At 37.2% G+C, this 15,360-nt stretch overlaps 1 protein-coding gene across 1 annotated transcript in view; it reads right to left on the bottom strand.

Annotated features, from left to right (window-relative positions):
• Positions 1–15,360, bottom strand: part of Ptp36E (protein tyrosine phosphatase 36E) — a 235,318-nt gene that overhangs the window by 72,747 nt on the left and 147,211 nt on the right. The window contains exons 9-10 of the mRNA XM_090381417.1: positions 7,730–7,865; positions 2,872–3,021 (exon numbers count right to left, since the gene is read on the bottom strand). Of these exons, the coding sequence (XP_090237543.1) occupies positions 2,872–3,021; positions 7,730–7,865 (286 nt within the window). The remainder of the gene's footprint in view (positions 1–2,871; positions 3,022–7,729; positions 7,866–15,360) is intronic.

Raw genomic sequence — 15,360 nt, 5'->3', positions numbered from 1 at the left:
ATGCACCTAATTGCCATCAATATTTATTGCGAAAAATGTTTTTTTTTTTGGAATACCGGTTTCATAAATTAAAAATACCGGTATTAAGATTTTGACCGGTATTGTGAGCCCTATCGCGAAGGTATTGCGCATAATGCAGATCTATTTTCACAATCGTTCATAACCGCCGCCTTCTTGCGTTTTCGACAGAAATTCCTCGATAATCCTATATAGGCAAATACGTGCTCGTCAAACTATACACTCCCACCTTCTATCCCAAGCCTCACTGTTTTGGGTCCCAGTTGAATCGAATCGTATACGGACCATAATGTTGTTGGAAATAACGATGGAGCGAATTACCATACCATTACGCATATACCGTCTACTTCTTCCATATATATATATATATATAATATCTGCAAACCACTGTACCCCCGGTATATCACCAGAAGGAATAAATGCCAAGGCACACAAATGTCAAAGCAGCAAACTCAATTCTTCATCGGTACCGTACCAGTAAACTTGCTTGAATTTTTCTCCAAACACATTGTCCCGGGTGGGATAAACAGATCTTATTAAACACGTTAGGGAACACACCTTTGGAGGCATTTATTGCAGCCAATTCCAGGTCAGTTATTATGGCCTGTGGTCTCAATTTAATTTCATTTTATTCGTCAAAGTCAATCATATCTTGAAACAAACGTTTAGAATTTTTTTCACTCATTCGTCATCAAAGCACAAACTAAGGGAAGAATTCAATAATTTTCATTACCGACGGGTGCATGTATTGTATATAATTGATAAAAAAAATTAAGGGCACGGTTTTAAATGTACCATCCATAATCCAATATTGAGCACGTGATAAGCACTGAATAGGAGAAGTGAAACTTTTGCTGTAAATAGAAGAATTCTTTCCTCTCCCACTGCAGAATCTTTAACAAGAAATTCCATTTTCTTATAGTTATAATAATAATAATAATAATAATAATAATAATAAGCAGAAGAAGAAGAAAATGGAATATTTTTTTCCGGGAGATAAATTTTCCTGTTACCCCTTTCAAAAGATCCTGCCGGCGCATAAAGTCAAAGAAATTCGTGAAAGTACAGCTAATAACAAATATCTATATAATTACAATTTTAGTTATGACTATCTAAAAGTATAGTGCGAAAGCATCAATAATACATAGCCAAATCTGAATTAACAGAATGTTAGCAAAACGGCATCGTTTTAAGTTATATCTCATATTGTGAATACCTTCACAACGATATCCGGGTGGTATCCATCTGAGTCTTCTCCTCAGGTGAAGCGTTACTTATTTGAAGTAATGCAATATCATGGCAACTCGTTGTGAAGGTATTCACAATATGAGATATAACTTAAAACGATGCCGTTTTGCTAACATTCTGTTAATTCAGATTTGGCTATGTATTATTGATGCTTTCGCACTATACTTATACACAGTCTAGACTTTTCCATAGCTTGACGCTTCAACCCTAAACGCTTTATAATTTTAGTTATGCTAATGATATTTATGACGCAGCTGCCAAAATACATTATTCTAAATTTTCATATTCCGAAAGTATTCTTATTTCAAGTTTTTTATCTTTAGCATTCCAATGCTATACCTATAATTATTGCTGAAATGTCCTCTACAAATACCAAAATTTCACTTGAAAAATTACCAATTAAATGCAACATAATAAAGCAAAATTAATTAAGTGGCTTTTATTTGCTGATCGTATTTTAAAACTGTTTGTTTCTGTAACAGAAAACATGATCTTCAAATTGAGATAGCTCGTTAAAAGTTTTATCATTTTTTATATTCTTTCTACAAAAAATAATCTAATAAGGTAAATTTTTACTTTACTAAAAAACTAATAAATATATAGAATTATATTGATATATTTTTACAAATAGTAGATACTGTCGAGATTTTGGTACATTTTATTACTATCCTATTATAATAAAGAATGCAAAGTGCTTCAAGCACGTTGGAGATATTAATGAGATCTTTAGATTCCGGGACCACTTCCTTAAACTGGAAAAATGCTAAATGTCCCAAGTGCACAAAGAAGCCATGAAATGGGCAATGGGCAACTATGGACCAATGAGTTTGATTGCTATAAGTCCATTTCAATAGGATTATGTCATAAATGGATCGAACATGGGTTTCTTGAAACTCGATTAAGAACTAATTAATTTTAGCGAGTAATTTTTAAAATAATTATACGCAAGAAAAAAATTTCGATATTGACTTCAGTAAGGCGCAAGCGCAGTATATGTGGATTTTTTAAGATTCTTCGTTGGATTAAGGAACAGTTAAAAAAAATTGGAAACAGAGGACAAAGAGAGGACAGAGGCTAAAAAAATAGGAGATATGAGATAAATGACCATCCTTCAAGATGGACAAGGGCAGCAAGTGACTTTTATTTGTATATTTAAAATTTTCTCCTTAAGGCACTGACAAATGAGTACAAGGGAAAGCTTTCAAAGTTTGAGGTAGGAAGAGTAGTAAACTTTACCAGATCGAGGACTTATCGGTCTGTTTCGCAAAACAGCGAGTGAAGTTTAATGCTTCTAAATATAGTTTTTCGTCGGAGAAGAGAAATCCGACTCTCCCCTATCATTTAGAAACGGGAGAGGAGTTAAAATTGGACAATAAAAGTCTCATGGAAATAGAAAAAACATAGTTGAACGAACAACCAAGCATTTCCATCTTGGTTTGTTGCTAGCGATAAACTAACATTACTAATACTAAGTAGAATCTTTCTACATCTTTCAATTTGTTTCCCTACCAATGAGCCTTAAAAACACACACACGATCAAAATCATCTCTACTCACATCAAGTAAGAATCACGTCAGGACAAGCAAGCAGAACATAAATTCTTACCTGGTATTCTCTTTGGTACTCATTCTGCCTGGAGAGAGGATTTTTCATGGACTTGTATTTCAACTGTTGAGATAAGTCATTAACCGAAAACCAGGTGTATCCACTGACGTTAGCTTCCTCTAACGTTTCGTAAATGAATTTATAATGTTCCTAAAAGAAAAAAAAAGTAAAATTTAATATAGTAAAGAGTATTGTTTCGAATCATGGAGCATATTAAATACTGTGATTATAAAGCTGTTTCTATCAATTAATTACTCTTCTAAGATCAAGCCATTCTGAAAAAAAAAAAAAAAAAAAAGTACTGTTTGAACCTAGTGAGGACGTTTATGAATCATGAAAACCTACATAGTTCTTAGTCAATGATAATTTACGGGACATAACACAAAGTTTACAGTGCAAGGAGACTATAAATACGATTATTTCAGAGGGAATATTTCAGTGGTTGATTATTGGCTCCTAAAATTTCATACTACAATAAATTCGGAAATGTGGGAGTTTTACCACCAAGGATACCGTTATTGTTTAAATGCACGTTTCATAAACGGTGTGACGATGGTTATAATGAGGAGAGGAAACGATTGTGGACTCTTCTTATTGGCGAGTGGCAAAACAGATGGAACAACTCTACCAAGAGTTTAATAACTAAAAATTTTTTTCCAATCATCAAACAGTTTGGGAAGGGTACTTCAAGTTGGTTTCAACCAAACGTTCCTACTTACAGGACACAGATCCTTCTTTGGAAAATTAAATGAATTGTATTTCAGCACGTTCATCGTGTACTTGTGGAGAAAAAGAAGACCTGGTACATCTTCTGTATAGGTGCCATGAATACCAGGATCTAAGAGAGGAATTGATTGATGGAGCACCCAGCGTGCAAACACTGACGTCTGGATGTGAGGCCCTTTTACTGGTGCTTTCCAAAATTTTGCAGTACAAGTTTTCAAGAGACGACGAGTCCTGCTGCAAATGGAGCAAGAACAATGCTGGTAATACTACCTGTGTACTTCCATGGGACATTCCAATTTTTCGTGAGTGAAACGGATGCATGTAGAATGTCTCTTCGGCTGCGGAAAATATAATGGAGGAAGACAGGTGAAACGATTCAGAAGGGCTAGTGCGAGGACTTTCTCATTTGCTATTTTTCTTGGCAGAGATTGAAACATGAAATGAACTGTAGGGTAGGGTAGGGTAGGGTTTCATTACCCTATACTGGAGCGGGCACATGAAGTGCGAAACCTCAATATGTTACAATGGAGTAAATGATGGCGGGGGTGCCAGGAAAGCTGACCGGGACCGCCTAGTTAAAAAAAAAAAAAAAAAAACTGCGTCTGGGTTTTCTATTTTTAATTTGTATATAAAACTTCTTCGCTATCCTTCGAACATGTATTGGCACACTTTAATTCTTAGCATCACGTTTGGCTACAGGTCTCAATATGACGCTTTCTACACACTTATTTAGAAGAAAAAAAATAATAATATCGAATACAGTACAGTATATGACTTTTCTCCCCATCAGTTAAAACTTCCTCTTCTAGGAAGGATGGGGGGGGGGTATTTTTTACAAGTTTTTGTATATAGAGACAAGAATCTCTTGCTCCACTACCACATACGCTAGTTCTCTGCTTAATAATAAGATTTTTGTGGATCTCTACGGTTGTTCCAAAATGTCAGAAAGATGTTCACAGCTGGATTTATGTGTGTATTTGACTGAATATGATCACCACACGATTGACCGGTCATTTTTTGTGGCATGGGGCATTGTCAGCTAAAGAAGAATTGTTCGGAATGTCACTAACAGCTGCATTCATGTTCCTGGATAGGCGACTTGTCTCCCAGCGGTATACGAGCAGATGCGGGGCTATGGTGACTTACTCTGTGAAGCGATGGTAGTTGGGCATACACTTATCGCAGTTCTGGCACCGTTTCAAACTTGAGGGCGATTTACAATTTGTTACAACTGTTTTTTTTCCCTTTAATTCAATTGTCTTTTCTTTTTTTTTTTTTACTTTATTCAGCTGTCGATAAGTATTTGGGCAGTGCTAAATGTAGTCCATTTGGTTTCGAAGGAATGGTTGCGTAATGTTATCTTCCACTGGCGCATGATATTGCAACAGTTAATTTTCGTTATACACTCTTTTTGCTGCCAGGCGAATGGTCATGGTCGCTATGTTACAACCTTTATTACACCCCTTGTGAAGGGATCTAGGTCTTTTCTGTTTGTCTACAATTGAGTGTGCATGTCTTTTATATCCTACTTTTAATCGATACTTCCATCACATCTTGAATAACTGTAGTGAGGCGTCCCAGTAGCAGATAATCATGTTTTATCTTTGGTTTGTGTTTCAGTTTTTTTAATGCTTAACTTCTAAAGCACTTTAATACCTACAAATCTGGTAATTTTTTTTTTTTGGTTTCATTTAGTTTTTGTTACCTCCATGTCATCTGGTGAAAAGCTTACACGGATGTCCCAAAAACGTACAAAGGCTTAGTAATTTATTGTACTGGGTTGTTTGCAACTTTGCAACCATGTCAACCAACTGATTGGAAATGGAAACTGTTCCTTCACTTTAGCTCATCATTTCATTATTTTCTGCATCTTGTTCTAAAGATCCCGGTTTTTTTCCCCCTTCTATTCTCCCTTATAAGAAATTATACAAAGTTCTGTCCTGTCAATGCGTCTATGGTACTGTACTGTGGTAATGTTTTCAACAGCTATGGTGTTTGAGAAGTTACCATAAAAATCTCTTTTATGTATGTTCATACATGCATAAAACACAGGTGTGTGGCTTTTAAAGTAAAAAAAAAACCAAAAAAAAAAAAAAAACCATTGATCTGCTGGAGAGTCCTCCTGCGCTGAGAGCAAAGCCACAGTTGTGCACGACCCATGGGAGACTGCGCATGACTGAAAGATTTATTCCCACACAAATTGTTGACGATTATACAATCGCTGGAAGTTGAATAATCAGATCAATAAAACAGAAGTCTGCTTAGGTGAACTGTGATAGTTTCTTGGTCTCGAGGACACACTGCATCCGCAAGACATGAAAAATCGAGTATATTCTTTTCATAAAAAAAGGTAAAAATGACGGCAAACCAAATTTGGCTTTCAGTATCAGAGCCGTGCAAATGGGGAGGGGGGGATGCATTGGAAGTGCCGCACCAGGGCCCCCGATCTAGAGGTGCCCAGTCGAGTGAGCATCAAAGTCTCGACATAAATAAACGAGGCCCGTTAATACCTTTTGCATCCGGGCTCCCAAGTGCCAACGCATGATGGAAAAATCATAAAAAGTGTAGTAAAACATCGTGACCTCAGGATGATCAGTCGCGGTTCAACTGCCAACGCCTTCAAATGAGCCGAAATCGCTGGATGGGGAAACAGCACCTCCTTTATATCACAAACCCAGGTCTATCAAGAAATACATCCAGACCGCTATTTTCCAATGAAACAAATTTCTACGGAGGTTGCGGAACCACAAAAATACGGAATAGAAATTTGTGGTTCCGGAACCAAAACTACTTTAAAACCACTGTGTGCAGCCGAGTTTTGGCTACTCAAATGGGCCTCATGAAAGTCACAGTTACCATAACAGCAGCGAACTACAGCGATGGCCACGGCTCTCGGTCTGGAACGACTGCCAGTGAAGATGGAAATGAGACGCCTAACCTTCACTGTAAAAATGTTCACGGGAAAGATCTGCTGGAAAGTCCTCCTACGCTGAGAGCAAAGCCACAGTTATGCTCGACCCATGGGAGACTGCGCGTAACAAAGATTTCTTCCCACACAAATGTTGACGATTATCCTGTATTTCTTGTCGCAGGAAAACTGGACGAATCTGTACCAGTTTGCCTGCGACAAGAAATACAGGAGAAAGATCTTAACAAAAGCATGTGATCTGCTCCCCAACCCAGTAGGGGGGGACGAATTTGAACTGTAAAATCTATCTGGGAATGTTAAAAAAAAACTCGATCTGTGTCACTCTATTCTGTAAACCACGAATTCCTGTACTCTAGATGTATTGGAGAAGTGGTTCACATGGTATCTGTTCCTGGATTGTACTTTATTGATTCAATTTTGATGTTTTGTTATCTTGCTATATCTTATTACTATCTTACTATATATTACTATCCATGTGAAACCTCTGGCAGCATGCCGTAATGGGTAATTGTTGTTATTATTTGATTTTTAGGAGCATTAGCAACTAAGGCCATATTGCTCCTGGGATATGCGGCGGTCATTCCCTGACCTTTCTGCATCATCCGTATTTGGTGATCACGGGCTCGAACCCCGGTCTAATCAAGAAGCGTGTGTTACGCACTGCTGCTCCTGCCTACCTGGCTACGGAGGCGCCTATGGGTACATTGTATCGTACCTTTACATACAATAAAGATTAATTACCTTTGCACAGCCCTGTTCAGTATTATTTTCCATATTTCGTTTCAGTGTTAATTGTTTAAGTATAATGGCAGGATAGAACTGCGAAGGTAAAAACACCCCCAAAAAAGTTAGTGGTAAAACATTAGGATATCTCACACCTTTATATATCTTTGCTCGTATTTATCATTGGGCCATTGTGATTTCTTTCAAGTTTTCCATGCGCTGCCTGTTTGCAGATGTGTGCGCACTCTTCTAGTATTAGCCAGTCATATTCTAGGTTGACTTCCGTGTTATAAGAACCAAATTGGTTTTATTTGGTTCTTACAACGGAAATCAATATAAAGTCCATTAATACATGAGCAGAAAGGGACCGCTACAAAAAGTTGAGGAGCAATATGAACTAAACAAATGAAAACTTAATACTTCTGCGTGTATAAAAGGGGGGGGGGGCTGTTGTAATAATAATTCTCAGTAGAAACTTACCACTGTCTCGACCATTCCCCTTCTTGCTTGCCGTAATCGTTTTGTATAGCCAAACACATCGTAGACACCATCCTCTTCTGCAAGCTCGAGATTCGCATCGATACATAAATATGTCCCTGTTCTACCGCACCCATCGCTAAATAATGGAAATAAGACGTAGTAAAAAAAATAATAATAATGAATAATCAGCAGAAAACCAAATATCCTCAGAAAAAATTAAATACGTATAAACGTTATAACATACTCTGACTTTTAAATAAAAGAAAATTGATTAATTTCAATATGCAAATTAATATGTTCACCTTAAATAAATAATCTTCATTGAAAAGAGCTGATCTGGTTGAGGTCAGCAATGAATAATAGGACTCGCTATTGTGCGTAAATAGGCTGTAAATAGGACTCGCTATAGTATCCCCCACCTTGTGGAACACAGCACGCTGATTTCACAGAAATTCGTGGTACGGTTGTAAGACATCTCAATGAGATTTTCTTTAAGTAGAGTGGAGAGAACAAAGAAAATTCAAATGCCAGATGAAACATTCTTTGCCAGCTAACAAAGAATGTTTCTTCGAATGCAAAAGTAGTTTTCGAGCAGATGGATCAGCGTTGGGATGACGAAACTATAAGACAATGAATTTGATCATTCACTTTATTTTTCATGTTATCGATCTATTCCTCTCCATTCCAACCTTTGCTCTTTTTACATTTCACTTCACGCATAACAGACTTGGCACCATCAGCTAAGTGTTCTTGTACAGGAATGGCAAATGATTCCAGGATTAGATGAGCACAGCTTGTTTCTCAGATCTCATTTTTAACCTATACTAAATTTATTTTTATTTCTCCGTTATTAGCTTGCCCGAGGATGGAAGAGACACTATTCTTAAACAAACCACTATCTTTTCGCCTCTATGGAATTTAGGGCCTTTCTTTCTTTCATTATTTTTCACTCCTTTAGCCATTTTAGCATACATGTGTAAGTGCCTGTCGTTGCAAGAATATTTGTTCAGGATATCGAGGCAGTGTTAGGTGGGTCGGAAAACTGCTAGCTTGGGGGGGGGGGGGACACAGACTAATAGATTTAACAATAGCCGCAGGCAGAGGTGAAAGTGATTCTTGCACTGCTGCTATTGGAATGAGCAGCAGCCGGGAAATCGAGGTGCTGGGGATTTTAAGAACTGCTGGGAGTCATTATAAATAAATAAATGGTACAAGTAAATACATGGGCTGTGTTAGGGTAACTAAGAGAAAGAACAGGTGCATGTATACTTGCATGTACACCAATGCCAGGAGTACAGTAAATTAATTTGATGAATTTGAAGTGCTGGTCAAGACATCAAAGACGGATATTGTTGGGATGCCAGAGATGTGGTATCACACAGCTATATGCAGTGTTCAATTTGGGGAGTACAACGTGTACAGGAAGGATAGGAGGGATTAAACTGTTAGTTAGGAAACATAAAATCTAAAGCAGTGTATCCAGGTGACATGGGTTGCCAGTGCAATGTTGAGTCAGTTTGGTGTGACATGAGCACTAGGAAAGCAAAGCTAAAAGTAGGAGTCTGTTATAAGTTACTGATTACAACGAGCAACTGTACAGAGAAATAGTGGACCAGTATCAGAATGTCTTATAATGGGGGATTTTAACTTCCCACAGATATTGACTGAAACTTGTGGATTGGTCACTCGTACTGGTACTGGGATTTACTTAAAGGTGTAACTACCATCAGATGTAAATTGAAGGGTTTTTGCTTTCATAAAGGTGACTATGGTGGTCTCCGACAGTTTTTAAATTCTATGCAGTGGGATCAACTGATGATGTTATCAACAGCAAATTCTAAATGGGAATTCTAAAAATGGGAATTCAAATTCTAAATGGCATTGAAGGAATTAATCTTGGAAGCTACTAGGCTTTTTGTTCCAACATAAAAATACCGTTCAAGATTTAGGCCTAAATGGATGTCAGATGAACTAATGAGACTCGTAGCAGAGAAGAAAAATGCATGGGATGCATATAAATTGTCAGGCGACACAGAAGCCTATGGTAGATATAAGCTAGTCTGTAATCATGTCACAAAGGAGATTAAACAGGCGAAGGCAGACGACGAGAAATCTCTTGCAAAGAAAAACAGCAAAGACTTCTTTACTTATGTGAACACTAGAAGGAAGGGGATGAATCAGATTGTTCCACTTGATTTCGATGGTTCGACTGTTGATGATCCTGTTTAGGTCGATGACAAACTGAATAAGTATTTTGCATCTGCATTCACACATGAGGAATTCTGTAGAGAAGTGGAGGCCAGAAGTTTATTATACTATAACAGGGAACTAAATGAAACCTTTTAAGATCAATCCAAGCCTCTTCTACCCCCTTCTCCAGACCACAGAAATCTATTCATAGATTTATTGTATTACTCTAGAACGAAAATTCGGATCGAGGGCCAAAATTTCAACCGATGTTCTGTTGGTCTTTCGAAAATTTCAAATCCAGTTACGATTTCACAGACCTGTTTTCCTATTACAGAAATCGTCATAAATGAAGTATGTTTTCGCATTAATCAACAAGTAAAATACGGATTGCTACCAAATTTATAACATACATTCTGTTGGCCCTGGATTGTTCAAAGTTCAGTTCCGATTTTGCATTCCCTCCCCAGTTTTCTCTACACAAATATCACTCTAAATTTGGAACAGGAGCACTGATCCATTTCAAAATTTCGAGGCTTACTTAGAATATATTAGGAATCTTTGAAACAAGTTTTCTGGTCGATGGGTTCACTTATTTTGTATATATTATTTCTAAACCTAATACTTTGCATATTAGACTATAATCAGGCACAGTATCTCACAATTTTCCAAGTCTAATACAGAGGGCAACAAGTTCCCAAAATTCTCCCTTTGGCTTGTAACGCATATTGGTTCCTCATTCACTTCATTCTGTTGGCAGCTGTGGTCTACTTGTAGCTCTTCGCTCGGACATGGTCAGTCAGTCTACTTTCGTTTTTCATCTTCATTTGATTGACCAATAATCAACACTCGCTGTGCTTTAAACTATCTAAATTTATAAATCTTAAAGTATAATATGTATCTATTTAGGTAAGAATAGAAGAACCATGCTGCATATTGATTATTACAGGAGTCGCATATTGTTTTAGCTTTCAATAGCGGTCAGATCTTGAAAAATCAACCTAGAATTACTGCAGGTATAAAACGATGTGTAATTTATAAATTTCTTTTGCTCTTTCGAACATTATATTACTCCAATTTAACATTTTTTCACCTTTTAAACATTATTTTATACGCATGTACACTCCGTAGTTTTGTCCAAGTATTTCAGTTGATTTCTTTCACATTTTCTCCATCCTTTACTAATTCGTACAGGTATCCGTTATCAACCTTTTCTTATGTCGCTTTAGCTCCTCCGCCAAGTGGAGATAAGAACGATGCCAACAATGACCAGAATAAAGGACTGAGTTAGTAGGTAGTAATAAAAATGAAAAAAAAAAAAAAAAACCCAGAAAGTTGGCCTCCTTCTGCGCTCTAGTTTATAGCGTGTATAACTAGAAGGTGCTGCTTATAACAAAAGGGGAAAAGCTGAATATAAAACTAATGTTTCTCTCTCTGCACTATATGCGTAAATCACTTTGACAGAGAAAGTCGATTGGCAATTTATCAACTGCCCTTTCTTGTGGAGAAAATGGCCGTATATGCAGATTTTGATTCAGACATGAAAAAAATAAATAAAAACAAAATAACAACACTTGGAAGCGATAATAAATAATTATCGGCAATTTACACGTGTCAAAGAATGGCAAAGTTTCCTTAGTCTATCGCCAATCGATTGTCAACAAAACCATTGGATGTTAACCATATAGACTTTTTGATCTCACAAGGCTGAACACCAAATACTTACCACTAAGGCTCCGGCTTATGTCCAACTTACAGAAGTGTCTTTATCCACCGTATTAAGTTATGCGAACGCATGTTTTTGATTTCATTTTAACTGCGTTGAAGCACATCTACAATCCTCTACCGTTGTACTGTACTTTATAAAAATAAAGAATTGCATTTTCCAGTATTTTCACACACAATGTTACCAAAATCATTACGATTATTGAGCGAAACGCTCGAAAACAATCCAACAGATTTTTCTAAATTAGCCACAGCGCCCTACTACAATTTCTATGGTTTTTGATAGCATCGCTTACGCAGTATGACTATTCAGTGTATACAGTGCTATTATACACTGAAAATACAGAATTTGTGGGATAATTGGTTCCTGGGCAACGCGACGCCGTCATTCCTGTCGCTAGTAGATGAACCCACCCCTTGCCAGGTATATAGGGTACACCGCATTCACGTAGACGGTAATTCGATGTCAGTATGGATAAACGTCGTGAGTTAGCAGATTTTGAGAGAGGGATGATAGTGGGTGCCTGACACATGGGTCAGGCTATCGCGGAGGTGTACAGAAATTGCACTATCCCCGTTCGACAGTATCAAGAGTGTATTGGGAACGCCATTTCCGGAATAACGTTTCATCGTGGTCAGCGATGTGGGAGGAGAAAGGTGATGATGTATGTTTGTTTGTTTGTTTGTTTGGTAGTTGTTGGCACATCGGCTTCTGTGGCCATAATGCACCTACCAAGGTTTTTGCAGTACTTTGATCCAAGCCCGAGGCGGGAGTCAAACCCGCGACCTTTGGGTTGCTAGGCAGGCACTTTACCCACCCGGCTAGCAAGGTGATGAAGGCCACGGTGGATGACTGTGGCCGTCGACGTCTGTCTCGCATTATTTCAGCCAACCAGACAGCGACAGTGGCACAAATCACCGCCGAGTCCAACGAGGGAGGTGCCAAAACGTCTCCACCAAGACCATCAGGCGATCACTACCAGCAATAGGTTATGGGAGCCGCCGACCCACCAGAGTCCCATTGCTAACACCACGACACAGGACTCTACGCCTCAAATGGGAGGAAGAACATCGGCACCGGACCTTGGATGATTGGAGACGGGTCCGATGAGTCCAGTTTCCAGTTATTTCGAGCGCACCGGAGGGTGCGTATCTGGCGGAAACCGCACGAAGCTATGCACCCGTCATGTTAACAAGGAAATATTCGGGCAGGTGGACGGTCGGTAATGGTCTGGGGCGTGTTCAATTGGCACACGCTGGGATCTCTGGTACGTATCTTTGAACGGTCCAGGTTATCGTTCACCGACAGAGCAATGGACTCTTCCAGCAGGATAATGCGCCTCCCCACATAGCCGTGGTGACTAGAATATAGTTCGAAGAGCATATCGCAGATTTAACCACCATGGAATAGCTTCCCCGTTCACCGGACACGAACACTGCGGAGCATCTTTGGGATGCTGTGGAAAGGTCCGTTCGAGCTTTGGATACTCCATCCAGGAATCCGATGGAATTATGGACAGCGGTGCAGCAAGCATGAATGGAATGCTTTCCTGAAATAGTGGACTCAATGACTCGCCGTGTGACTGCCCTTAGTCGGGCGAAAGATATTTGTCCCCTCAGTGTAATATCAACATACGCGTATGAAAATATGTAATTTGTACCATGTTCAGTGAAATTATAGCTAAGTATAGGTAAATGTGTAAACTACACCTGGTCTTATCAATTTAATTAAATTATTAATTAAATGATACCTGCGAAAATTGTGATAACGGCATGAAACGTAATGCTACATACATTAAGTTTAATGTAACGTATTAATTTTATAGTAATAATTTTATGGTGATAATTATAATTGACTTATAACAAAAAAAAAAAAAAAAGAGTAAAAAGCAACGAGTTTAATGCGCGAATAGAGAATATTTAGTTTCGGCGAGTCCGCACGTTGCTCATTCAAGCACACAGCAACAAAAAACGCAATATCTAGTGCAGTGGTGGCGAACCTATGACACGTGGGTCAGATACTGACCCACGAAGGCTTTGTAAGTAACCCACGCGCACGCGTTTATTGTAATATTGGCCTACTTTTTTTAATTAGAACAGAGAGAAAAGATAATCGAAAATATTAAACAATTATAAAATATAAATATATAATGTCAGATTTATAAAAAAAAATAAATAAAAATAAACAGAATGATTCACAAACAAGTGTTTTAAAAACTTTTTTGACTCCGAAAAATAACATTACAGCTGCTAGTTTTCAAGTAACCCATTGCATTGCTCGCCATGGGAAACCTCTTTCAGAAGGAGTTTGTAAAACAAGCAATTTTAGAATGTAGTTCTACTGTTTTCAGATTTTAAAGAAAAAGACTCGATTATAAAGCATATAAATGAGTTACCAATAAGTCGCAATACTATTAAAGATCGAGTAATAGAATTAGAAATAAATATTTCTTCTCAAATACATAACGACTTAAAGTCTGTAGAAATGTATTCGATTGCTTTAGATGAGAGTACTGATGTAAATGGTTATGCGCAACAGCAGTTTTTGCTCGATATAATGCAGGCAATATAATGAAAGAAGAGTTAATAAAACTAATAACATTGAAAGGAAGGTGTACCGGTCTTGATATTTTTAAAGAATCTGATAATGCATTTTTAAAAAAATGGAAATTGACCTACAAAAAATTGTTTTTGGAGCAACACACGGTGCTCACAATATGGTGGGAAAAAAACATTGGTTTTATTCAGCAGCTTAAGCAAAATATTAGAGACATTCTCTGATAGAATTTCGAAGCAAGGTTTAAAAACATTTTCTAATGTAATGCCAGTTGTAATTAAAGTTATTAACTTTATAAATGGTCTTAATAAGCGAGAATTTGCACAATTATTAGAGGAAATTGAGTGCCAATATTCTGGGATTTTGACGTAAAACAATTTCGATGGCTCAGTTGCAGCCAAGTTCTTAATCGGTTTGTCATTTCATTAGACGAAATAAAGCTCTTTTTGAATGAAAAAAAGAATAGTTATGACGAATTTTCAAATATAAATTGGCTAAATGATTTAATGTTCTTATGTGATATCACTCAGCATTTCAATGAACTGAATAAAAAACTTCAGGGACATGGACAAATTGCATTAATAATGTTTGAAAATATCAAAATATTTATGAAAAAACTTGACATCTTTATTAAAGATTTGGAAATGAGCACCATGAAATATTTTCCTCAATTACAAAAACATTTTCAAAACACTAAAGATTTTGAAAATATTCTTGACATTCAAGAAAATGCAATTAAAATATATTTAACCATTTTGCAAGAAATAAAACAAGCTTTCCATGAGAGATATAATCAATTTAAAAGTTTGGAAAATACATTTCGCTTTATTTTATGCCCACATAAAGCAGAGTACGATACAATGCAGCTAAACGATTTTATGTGGCTAGGTATCACTAACTTAGAAATGGAATTAATTGAATTCCAAAGCATAGTGTGGAAAAATAAATTTGAAAATTTGATTTTCGAAGTAGAAGGAAAAATTTCATAAAGTAATGCAGCTAGGCCTAATGAAGATCCCACACTAAAAGTTGAAAATATTATATTAAACGAATGGTATTCTTTACTGAACAATTTTTCATGTATGAGGAAACTGGCTAACGCTCTTCTCACAACGTTCGGGTCCACATATTCATGTGAAAAATTGTTTTCCTCAATGAATTT

Source organism: Mastigoproctus giganteus, chromosome 9, assembly GCF_048544385.1.
Source record: "Mastigoproctus giganteus isolate SK-2022 chromosome 9, ASM4854438v1, whole genome shotgun sequence".
Lineage (NCBI taxonomy): Eukaryota > Metazoa > Arthropoda > Arachnida > Uropygi > Thelyphonidae > Mastigoproctus > Mastigoproctus giganteus.
Note: the sequence above shows the minus strand (reverse complement) of the source record. Positions and strands in the feature narration are given on the sequence as shown.